Below are 12,594 nucleotides of genomic sequence, written 5' to 3'. Positions count from 1 at the left end.
ATGGTGAAATGTTAGGTCGTAGATTACCTCCAGGATGTTATGAAACAGTACCTGATATTTTAAAAGCTATTTATATTAAAGAACATCAAAACAAAATAATATTTAATTATAACACAGTAACAAAACGAGTGAAAATCAAAGTGAAAAATAACGCTGATTTACTGATTTTAAGTGATTTTACATGATGGGTTAGCACAAATGTTAGGTTTTGAACCTACGGTTCAAAACCTAACATTTGTGCAGATGATAGTTCCGAAACTGTTGTAGAAAGTCCTTTTGCAGCCGACCCCTGTGCACATTATCGTGTATTAATGATATATACGGATATTGTAGAACCTCAAATCGTAGGAGATGTTTTAGCTCCTCTTCTTCGAATTTTAAGAGTAACTGGTAGCGATGGAGAAGTGGTGAGTGCACTATTTGATAGACCTCATTATTTACCTGTGAATCGGAAAATGATAGACACTTTGGAAATCGATATAAGAACGCAAATGGGAGCATTTACGCCATTTGAACGAGGAAGGTCACACGTGAAACTTCATTTCCGTCAAAAATACTTGTCATAATGTATGTACCTTATCAGTGTTGTCAAAAATCTTTTGAAGATTATTATGTACAACAAACAGGACATGGATTGAATTATTATCAAGGTAATCTTTATCAGAGAGGATACGGATTAGGGGGTCTATTCAGATCCTTCTTTCGCGCTGCCGTACCTCTTATTAAATCAGGAGCCAAAGCAATTGGAAAACAAGTATGGCATAGTGGACTTTATTTGTTAAATGATGTATCACAAGGACAAGATGTAAAAGAGGCTGCTAAGCGTCGACTGAAAGAAGCCGGAAATATATTAACTGATAAAGCTGCTACTAAAGTGAAGAACATGATTGGTTCTGGACGAGTTAATAAAAAGCAGAAACGTAGGAAAAAGCGTACCATTTCTCACCGATCAAAGAAGGTGAAAGCACAGGATATTTTCTCTTAAAAAAAAGTATGACTTCGTATATTCATCGAGACTCTCCCGTTTGCGTCAAATCTGAATTAGATTTATTTACCATTCCTCCTACGCAAACAGCTATAGAAAAAGGACAGTTTGTGGAATATCACCCTCTCGCAAATATACGAGATGGAGGACCTATCGAATTTAATATTTCTGGCAGTAGTGAAGACTATATTGATCTAGCTGCTTCTTATATACACGTGAAAATTAAAGTAGTTAAGGCAGACGGATCCAGTTTAACAGACAAAGAACCGGTTGCCCCTGTAAATTTATTTTTACATTCTCTCTTTTCGCAAGTAGATGTAAGTTTAAATGAAAGAAAAATTTCATCTGCGACAAATACCTATCCTTATAGAGCCTTCATCGAAACATTATTAAATTATGGGGAAAATGCAAAGAAAAGTTTACTCACCTGCGAAGGATTTTTCCAAGACACTTCACCTAATAAAATAGATGTCTTAGCTCAAGATGCGGATGCTGGACTAAAAGCTCGCGGTGAACTTATAAAAAACAGTCAAAGTGTGGATTTGATAGGACAATTACATTGTGACATTTTTCAACAAAATCGACTCTCGTTAAATTTCGTTGATGTGAAAATTAAAATGGTGCGTAGTAAATCTGCTTTCTGTCTAGTTTCTACTGAGAAAGATGCCGATTATAAAGTGATCTTGGATCATGCTTCTTTGTTTATCAGAAAAGTAAAAGTAAACCCTGGAGTCTCTCTCGGACATGTAAAAGCGTTGGAAAAAAGTTCTGCTAAATACCCTATAGATCGAGTATTATGCAAAACATATTCAGTTTCTAAGTTGGTCTTTTATGCAAGATAATGTATTTTTAGGATTGATGCCCAAGCGAGTCATTATTACTTGTGTAGAAAATGCTGCAATGAATGGACAATATTCAATGAATCCTTTTCTGTTTGCCCATCATCATGTCAACTTTATATCGATTTATGTAGATGGACAACCCGTTCCATGTAAACCAATGGACCTTGATTTCGAATCTAATCATTATGTGCGTGCTTACCACAGTTTATTTTCTGGATTTAATCGCGACAAAGGCATCTATTTATCTCGAGAAGAATTTGTGAAAGGACATGTGTTATATGCTTTCGATTTAACTCCAGATATGTGTGATGGATCTCATTTTAACTTACAGCATCAAGGCAATTTGCGAGTAGAAATTAAATTTGCTAAAGCTCTCTCTGTGACTCTCTCGGTGCTAGTCTATGCAGAATTTCAAAACGTGATTGAAATAACAAAATCTCGCCATGTACTATGCGATTTTGCTAATTAAGCAATGGACAGCCTTGAAATAAGCAGAGCACTCTCTCAGAATGCAAAGACACGAAAAGTATTTCTGGGAGTTTTTGCAAGTGATCGACTCCCTATCGAGATCAAGAAATATCCAAGTTGCTTTATAGCTAATGTAGATCGATTATTCTACTGTTATCTTAGACAGTGTACCTTTACGAATGAGAAGAAAAGCACAAAATGCATTAGCTATTTTAAAGCGACATCCTGATATTCTTAAGTGGAATGATAAAGGCGAGGTACATCATAAGGAAAAAATTAAGCATTCAAATATTATAGACTTATTCAATATCCTTTTTACAACCAAAAAGAAAAAGATTAATATTCCTGCTAAAAACGAATTTTTAAAAGCCTTGACTGAAAGCATCTGAATCCGGTAGTCACTGGTTAGCCTTTTACATTTCATCTCCACAGCATTTAGAATTTTTCGATTCCTATGGACATGATCCATCCTATTTTCCTGTACCGATAGCCAAGTATGCAGAACGATTTCCACAGATGGACTTTAATTCGTTGACTCTCCAAACTAATGTAACAGCAGTATGTGGTCAATATTGCATATACTATTTATTGTAAATGTCGTGGACAATCTCTCAATGATATATTATCTTTCATACCTCAACATATATCTAATGATATTAAAGTATATAATTTTGTAATCAAGAAATTTCATGTAAGATCTTTTTTCTATCAATAAATACATTTAAACTTTATACATTATGTGTCTTGTCTCATTTAATATGGAATTTCCAAAGCTACAACATCCTTTCACAATGGTGATTTCGGGACCCACTGGATGTGGGAAAACCTATTTTGTACGAGAACTGTTAAAGTATAAAGAGGAAATGTTTTCAACGATTCCCGATAAAGTAGTATGGTGTTATGGAATTTACCAACCTCTGTATAATGATATACCGAATGTTTTGTCGAAGGTTTACTAATTAAATATCAAGAATATTTAGGTTCCAACACATTATTCATCATAGACGATTTGATGAGCGAATGTGGGAATGATAAACGTCTGACTAACTTATTTACAAAAGGAAGTCATCATTTAAATTTAAGCGTTATTTTTATCACACAAAACTTTTTTCACAAGGGAAAAGAAATACGTGAAGTGACTTTAAATGCACACTATTTGATTTTGTGTAAAAACAGAAGAGATGTCAGTCAAATCGTACATTTAGGAAAACAGCTCTTTCCGCGTCATTTAAAGTTTTTCAAGAAGTATATGAAGATGCAACCAAGAAACCTTTTTCTTATTTATTCATTGATCTGCGCAGTGAAACTCCGGAAGAATTACGTTTACGCACCCAAATTTTACCTAAACAAGTACAGTATGTTTATCAAATGAAACATTATTAAAAAATAATAAAAACAACAGCTTTATAAAATGCATCATCATTTTATAAAATGACGCTGGTCACGAAACAGCTAAGACAGTTACAGCTGTTAAACATTTGTCCGTTAAAGTTACGGAAACAGCTATTAAAGAAAATTAATATCAATTGCATAAAAGCTATATGCGAATGTAGTTTAAACATACTCAAAGGAAACGTTCCATTGTCAGAGCAACAAAAGAAGTCTCTCTGTAAGCATAAAACAACTTTACGAAAATTAGGAAATCATAAGATTTCTCTTGTGAAGAAACGAAAATTAATTTTACAAAAAGGAGGTTTTCTAAACGTTTTGATTCCTGCTGCTTTCAGTGTTCTTACAGGACTAACCAATGGAGTTCGCTAAGAAATATGTGTTAGTTCCAGACGAGATGATGACAAAGCATACCATTTCTGATAAACAGTTAAGTGAATTGGATAAAGCCATGATGCATATTTTAAACAGTTCAGTTGACGATCGTGAGAAATTAGTGCGTTATTATGAACTTTTACAAAAGAAATTGAACTTAAAGGAATACAATTCACCCTTTAAACCTCTTAAAGACGACTCACAAAATTCTTTAGACGATTCAGCTGAGATGAAGAAAGTGAAAGAGGAAGAAGAAGCCCCCTCTTCTGTGACAGACGGCGACAAACAGATGACTAACTGATTATTCTACTGTTATCTTAGACAGTGTACCTTTACGAATGAGAAGAAAAGCACAAAATGCATTAGCTATTTTAAAGCGACATCCTGATGTTCTTAAGTGGAATGATAAAGGCGAGGTACATCATAAGGAAAAAATTAAGCATTCAAATATTCACTTATTATTCAATATCCTTTTTACAACCAAAAAGAAAAAGATTAATATTCCTGCTAAAAACGAATTTTTAAAAGCCTTGACTGAAATCAACATGCCAATGGACTATATCAAAAATGAAAATTTACAGAATCATGATGTTAATATGAAAAAATATTGCATGTTAAATCTGTAAAACATACGTTCTTCACGAAAATGGGAACCTTATTGAATGAATAAAATTATTTTTACATACAGACTCTTCTCTACAATCAATATTTGTTTTACATCGTTTTTAAATGTTATGAAAAACATTCATTTCACAAAGAAACTTTTACCTTTCAATACATTTATTTTCAAAGAATAAATTTCTGTATTATACATAAAATATACTTGGAATTTTCTTTCATTAGTTAATATCAAATTAACAGCAATATCCATTTACTAACATTTGATATACACGTTTGCTTTAAAATTAAAACTAAAATTTCAATATATTTCTATTAAAAACATAAGGAAAAAAAAATAGTCATAACATCAACCAAACACAGAAATTTAAATAGAATAGCTGTACTTATATTAATGCATTTTTATAATCTTCATAACATTTCGATTCAAAAAACCTATTACAAAATAAATGAAAAATTTTTTTCTGCCTTAAAGAATCTTATATTTTTAAAATTAATACATAAAAATATATCTTCACCAATATAATTCATCAACACTTATCGTAATACATTCTTGTCTTGTCTTGTTTGGGAAGGACAGTCTATAAGGCGTCATTATATTATTGCGTTATCATGGTAAGATAGGTTAATGGAAAACTCTGATAATCACTGAAAACTTATTTGAAAGAGTTGTTATTCTTAAGTTTGACATTACTTATACATATATGCATAAGGGTAATCTTAAAAGCATCATCCACTTATGATAGAGTAATGGAAAATTTCTAAAACTCTGATAATCATATGTGAAAGAATGTATTATCTTAAGGTTGTTGTTGCTATTCCAAGTTTGACAATACATACAGAAGTGAAGGAAGATCCTTGATAAGTAGACTTCACGTTGTAGACTTCGTTATGATAAGGGTTAATGGAAGTTGAAATCGTATTCAAAAGAAAGGGTTATCATAATGTTGTCCTGGTTCAGATTATACAAATCTGAAATGTTTCGAGAGCATTCTTTAATCCCTATAAAAGGTGTTTCAGAAATGGAAAAAGTCAGTTCTCTTCTCAACCTTGAAAAGAGCAAGTCTTCCTGATTTGATTCACAGAGCTTAATATTTTTTTGCGATGGCTTTCGAACAAGATCACCAATCTGTTTCTTCCAATGTAAGTATTAGAACTGTTATATATTATTTTAGTCATTTTTTTTCAGACTAGATGAACTTTTTAAAATGAATTATAATCAATCTATTTTTAATGCATGATTTATATGTTTGCTTCAAGTATGATTTGAATTCAAAGAGCTTTTAATAGCCTGCTTTTTATATAGTTTAGAGCTCAAAAAAATTTTTTTAAGCATTTGTAAGAGTCTGAAGGAAATCAGTCGAGTTTGTATATCGTTGCATGATATTTTTAATGCATGAATGAACTATTTTTATGAGAGAAGATGCTTTTATTTTGAATCTATTTTAAAAGTATATTTGTTATAAGATAATGAATGAAGTATCAAATACTGTTAAACATGAATCATTTTTGAATATTCTAAAAAAATATTTTTATTAACACAGTTTCTCTTTTTTTTCTTAGTTTATCGACTTTGGAATTCAGGAGGAGGACTTCAACTCTCTAACTTCTGAAAGAATGGAACCTCAACCAAGTACAAGAGAGGTAACTTTTTTTCTTTTTAATAGTGACTTGCAGATATAGTTATTTATTCAATGGTTCTATTTCCAGTCAGTCGTTGTATAATGTGTGATTATTAGGAAACAAAAGTAGTGAGAGAGATTTTTAAACTAAACTAAAATTCTTTAAACGTAAAGAGTTAATACTAAATGATTTCTAAATTGAATTATGTAATTAATTTTTTTTAGTGAGGGATGATTAAAAATGAGTAATTTTATAATGAAGAAAGCATGCATATTGAAAGCCGCTTTTCTATCTTTCACAGGTTTGCGACATATGTGGTAAAAGTTTTAACAATAAAAGTCATTTAGTTCGTCATTCGAAAACACATGAGGGAAAAATCTTTCACTGTGAAGAATGTCAGGCTCAGTTTACGAAGACACATACAAAATATTCATGTTAAAAAAATACCTTTTCATGTGAAAAATGCAACGACGTGTTTAGCAGAAAACATGATCTAATGAAACATGACCGTACTCAACATGGTACTGTTCAAAGTATTAAAAGGAAAAGTAATAATCCCCATCCATTAAACAAGCGTATGAAGCATGCAGCGTCGGCCTTAAACGTCTTCAGTTCTTTTACAATTATCGCCACCAAAGAAATTAATTAAGATATAGAAATATTTTTAAATAATATCAAATTAAATATTATGTCGAAACTCGAGGAAGAAATCAATGAGAAAAAGGCTTTAAAATGGTACATTATAGTAACAGCACAGTTCTCTAGAATAGGACATGATGGGGACGAAGAGGTTATTAAACCACATTTTAGATCTACCTGCCTCACAAGTTTAACAATAGAGAATGTGGAAGAACAATTGAATGAGGCCTATAACAAGATAAAAAAATCATTTGAAGAATTTTTACAAAATGGCTCTGGATGGACATTAGATAAAATTGAAAAATTAGAACTCTGCACAGCACGATATCATCCCTTAGCCGCTAGTAGTTATATACCTCTTCCCAAAGAACTTGCCATGAAAAAAGCCATTTTAAACATTCAAAATGATGATCAAAAATGTTTAGTGTGGTGCCTACTTGCACACAAATATGATCTGTCTAGAGAAAATAAACCAGAACGAGTAAATCATTATAAACCCTATGAACATGAAATAAAATTAGGAAATATTGAATGCCCTGTTCCTATTACAAAAATATCATCTATTGAAAAACTAAATAATCTTAGAATAAATGTATTTGGATATGAAGAAAAAGAAGTCTTTCCCTTCTACATTTCAAACAGAAAAGAAACTGATTGTATTAATTTACTTTTAATCAGTGATGACACTACTCAACATTATTGCTTAATAAGAAATATGTCCCGGTTATTAGGTAACCTCACAAAACACCACCCAAGCATGTTCTATTGTATGAGATGCTTGCATACATTCACCCGTGAAAACCTGTTAGAAGAACATGCAAAATACTGTCAACATCAAAACATACAGAGAATTAAAATACCATCAGAAGAAGAAAAAATATTAGAATATACCAATTATCAATATGAAGAGTCTATTCCGTACATTATTTATGCTGATTTTGAAGCTTTAATTGAAAACAGACACTTGTACACCTGATGTAGCTACTGCGTCTTTTACAGAAAAAATACATCATAAAGCTTGCGGATATGCTTACATAATTGTAGGACCTGATGGGAAAAGCGTTAAACCTGTAACAGTATACAGAGGTCCAAATGCAGTAGACCATTTTATACAAAATATTTTACGTGAAGAGGAAATAGCGGAAAAATTATATAGTATTATACCTCTTTCCATGACATCTCAAGATGAACAAAATTTTAAAAATGCAACTCATTGCTACTTATGCAAAAAAAATTTGAACAATGATCGTGTAAAAGATCACGATCATCTTACGGAAAAGTATAGAGGAGCTCTGCACAATAAGTGCAATTTGAAATTTAAACTTCAAAAGAAAATTCCTGTCGTATTTCACAATTTAAAACACTATGATGCACATTTAATCATGCAAGGCATCGGCAAAATTCAAAACAGGGAGTTTCATGTTATACCTAATAATATGGAAAAATATATTTCTTTCAGTATTAAAAGAAAATGGAATAATCTAAGAATATCTTTAATTTTTATTGATAGTTTACAGTTTATGAACGCGTCTTTGGAAAAACTGGTATCTAACTTGCCTGAAGAAAAATTTAGGATTTTAAAAGAAAATTTTCCCAATGATCAAAACATAAAATTATTATTACGGAAGGGAATATATCCATATGAATACATCAACTCTTTTGATAAATTTAAAGATACTCAGTTACCATCCATAGAGAACTTTCGAAGTACTTTAACTGGTGAAAGTATATCTTCGGATGATTACATTCATGCTCAAACTGTTTGGCAAGCTTTTAATATTCAAAATTTAGGTGAATATCATGATTTATACGTAAAAAGTGATGTTTTACAATTAGCAGATGTGTTTGAAAATTTTAGACAGCTTTGTAAAACTTATTATAGTTTATATTGTGCGCATTTGATGACTGCACCTGGATTCGCTTGGCAAGCCTGCTTAAAAATGACTGATCAAGCTTTGGAATTATTAACGGATGTTAATATGCATTTATTTATAGAGCAGGGCATTCGTGGAGGTGTGTCCATGATTACCCAGCGTAAGTCTGTAGCAAATAATAAATATCTGAAAAATTTTGATTCAACTAAAGAAAGTAAATATATCTTATACCTTGATGCAAACAATCTCTACGGGTGGGCTATGAGTCAACCCTTACCCTATGGAAGTTTTGAGTGGGTTGAACCTCATAAGAATGTCATAGAAAAGATTTTGACTTTATCAGAAGACAGTTTGGATGGATACATCTTGGAAGTAGACCTCGAATACCCCAAAGAACTTCATAATGCCCATAACGATTACCCCTTAGCTCCAGAAAAAATGAAAATAATAGCTAATCATCTTTCACCTTATGCAGTCAGTGTACTGAAAAATAATAAATTTATCTCGAATACTAAATTAGTTCCTAATTTAAATCCTAAATTTAATTATGTCATCTCTCATAAAAATTTACAGTTATATCTCTCTTTAGGTATGAAATTAATGCATGTTCACAAAATTATAAAATTTAAACAGAAAGCTTGGTTACAACCTTATATACAGTTTAATACAGATCAACGTAAAAATGCACAGACAGGATATGAGAAAGATTTTTTTAAACTAATGAACAATAGTGTGTACGGTAAAACTATGGAAAACGTGAGGAAACATGTTGATGTTCAATTAGTCAATACTGAAAAAAGAGCGAAAAAATTGGTAGCTGCACCAACCTTTCATAATTTCAGAATTTTTGATAACGATTTGGTTGGAGTACAAAGGTTGAAAAACTGTTAATTTAAACAAGCCCATTTATGTAGGATTTGTCATACTAGAACTTGGTAAATATCATATGTACAATTTTCATTACAATCATATCAAAAAACAATATGGAGAAAGAGCCAAGCTACTTTTTACTGACACAGACTCTCTCACGTACGAAATTTTAACAGAAGATGTATATCGAGATATGAGTTTTCATACGCATCTGTACGATATGTCAGATTATCCGAAGACTCATGTTTTATACAAAATCAATAATAAAAAGAAAATTGGATGCTTCAAAGATGAAATGAATTCCGAACCAATAATAGAGTTTATAGGACTGAGGGCGAAAATGTACTCTACTGTTGGATGAAAGTGAGAAGAAAACCGCGAAAGGAGTTAAACGAAGTGTCATTAAAAGGAAACTTAAACATAAAAATTATAGAGATTGTTTAGAGAAATCCATCTTCACCAGAGAATTACAATATAATATTCAGAGTAAGAACCATCATCTTTTTACCATGGCTATAAATAAAATCGCACTTTCAGCTTTTGATGATAAAAGATATATTTTAAAGGATGGAGTACACTCCTTAGTCTATGGGCATATCAATATAAATAATGTTTAATGGAACACAAAATGGATTATTTTTAATGTGGTCAATGACTTCACAGTAGAGTTATGGGAAGGGGCTGGCACCTGGGTATTCAAAAAAACCCCATGACTGAAACTGAAGAGAGACCCTCAGGTGTCAGAAAGCTGAGGCTTTCGATAAAAGCCCGTGTGTGTGTGTGTGTGTGTGTGTGTGTGTGTGTGTGTGAAATTTTAATGAGTATTATGTTATTCTTTCCAATATTTTTAACAGTTATTTCGTTCCAGAAAAGCAGATATTTTGTTTCAGGGTTCAATCCTATATTTTGAATAATAGAACATTTAAAAAAAAAGAAACTTCTAAAATAGATTATTTTCTTTTTTCGTCCCTAGAGGACGCCATGAATCCGTTGCCAAATTAAAAAACTAACTTTAAATGAAAAACAGGAGGTCTACAACTCAACCAGCAATCTAAAAACAACTCAACTCCACTCGAAACCACGCCTCCTAGTGTGATGACGTTGCCTTTGGCCCCGCCCTCTGTGATGTCATTGACCACGCCCCCTGACCCACTGACCCACCTGCCGCAGAACGCCCATCATCATGCTACTTCCCTTTATTTAAGACGTGCGATAAGACCTTCCTATCTGAAGAACTTTCGCGTACCAGGCTCGGCTTGACTTAGCCAAATCTTACTTAAGTCTCAGCATAGCATTATGCTTGAAAAAGGAAAGAAACGTACCTTCAAGTTTTACAAAAATTAAAACTAAAACTACATTAGCTGTTGGCTAATATAGGCGAAATCGGCTCGAGTTGCTGGTCCGCCCGAGCAAAAATGGCCTCGTTTTGGAGGACCTTACTTCTATTACAACCTAATTACTTACTATTACGTTGATTCTGCCTTACCTTATGAGATAGTGCCTATGTTAAATGAATAAGCAAGTATGTCATTGATATTCACTTATAGAAATCATAGTTTAGGTAGTCTCAGCATAGCATTCGCTTAAAAATTTAGCTTTAATTCTTCTAAAGCTATAAGTTTGAAGATCACTCTGCTTCATACTTGAATAAAATTTTTAGGATGTATAGTTACGACGTTTTGGGGAACGTTATGTCCGTTGCGACCTAATTACAGTTACTACCATGTTAATTCTGCACTACCTTACGAGAAGGTGTCCATTTTAAATGAATAAACTAGCATGTGGTTTGCGTGATTACGACAAAGCTTCAAGAGCTATTGGTCTAAGGGAAGGGATGCCTTCGTGAAGGACTTTCCAAGGTAAACTAGCTCGTATGCACGCTACACATAGGGAAAACTACGAAAACGCCCATGTAGCCAGCCCGTTTGTGGAATTCGAACCTCAGACCGAGGTACCAGTGTTCAGAGACTTAACTCCTGGGGAGCTCAAAATAAAAATCGGGTTCGGTTCCGTTATCATTGCAGCGATATTGAAATAAAAATCGAATTCTCCCACAAAACTTTATAAATTCTGCAGGCATGTTTGAAAAATACGCATTTTGAGTTTAGAAAACAGAGTCAGGACGGAAATGCCAGATTTCAGAGACCTTTAAGACTTTGAAATGTGGCATTTCGTATTTTTATGTATATTATATAGAAATGTAGACTGGAGAAGGCATTTACATAAACTTAGGATTAAGATATGAATGGAAGGAAAATCATCTTACACGATTGCGTCCATAGCCATGGAGAAGTTATCTTCATGAATCACTTCAGCTGGAAAGAAAAAAGCAGGTTTGTATTATCCAACAAAGATTAGTAAAATGAAGGTAAATTGATATTGAATCGAACTAACCTTTTGGATCTGGTTGTTGTTTTATATTCTCCGAAACAATAGAAAGTTGGTTGCTGAGTGTAGCAGATCGGCAAAAGAACTGAAATTTAAAAGAAATATGGTTGTGTATCAAGGGAATCGTAGTTAAGGTACTGTCGACAATTGTCTACCAATGTTGAAAGGAAAGATAGTAAACTAATGCTGTCAAATAGCACTAATTTGTTCTTCACCATGCTTTTAAAGATCATAAGTTTAATTTTACGATATACGGTCATAAGTTTATTACACGGCAACATCTGTACCTTCACTTAATTATAAGTACACATGCTGTATAAAATTTAAAAAGTAGAAAAGAATTAATTTGAACATCTCTGAGCGAAACGAAAGTTTGAGCTCAAGACATCACATACAGTTCATCTTGAACAACTATGAGCAGTATCCTTTGAAGGTGCTATAAATTTAGTAGGATTTCTTTTAATGTCGTAATTTTAGTTGCTGCAGTTTTTTCATTCATCATTGCTGCGAATAGATGTACTTA

General features: G+C 32.5%; 1 protein-coding gene across 3 annotated transcripts in view; it reads right to left on the bottom strand.

The window, feature by feature from the left end:
* Positions 1-12,594, bottom strand: part of LOC118193521 (phosphatidylinositol-3,5-bisphosphate 3-phosphatase MTMR14-like) — a 79,257-nt gene that overhangs the window by 41,899 nt on the left and 24,764 nt on the right. For all 3 annotated transcript variants that reach the window (XM_085826708.1, XM_085826710.1, XM_085826709.1), the window contains exons 5-6: positions 12,078-12,156; positions 11,950-11,998 (exon numbers count right to left, since the gene is read on the bottom strand). In XM_085826708.1, the coding sequence (XP_085682834.1) occupies positions 11,950-11,998; positions 12,078-12,156 (128 nt within the window). The remainder of the gene's footprint in view (positions 1-11,949; positions 11,999-12,077; positions 12,157-12,594) is intronic.

The sequence above is a fragment of the Stegodyphus dumicola genome, chromosome 11 (genome assembly GCF_044657685.1).
Source record: "Stegodyphus dumicola isolate Sdum_Otavi_A_Nest chromosome 11, ASM4465768v1".
NCBI lineage: Eukaryota > Metazoa > Arthropoda > Arachnida > Araneae > Eresidae > Stegodyphus > Stegodyphus dumicola.
This window is presented reverse-complemented; position numbering and strand designations above follow the sequence as displayed.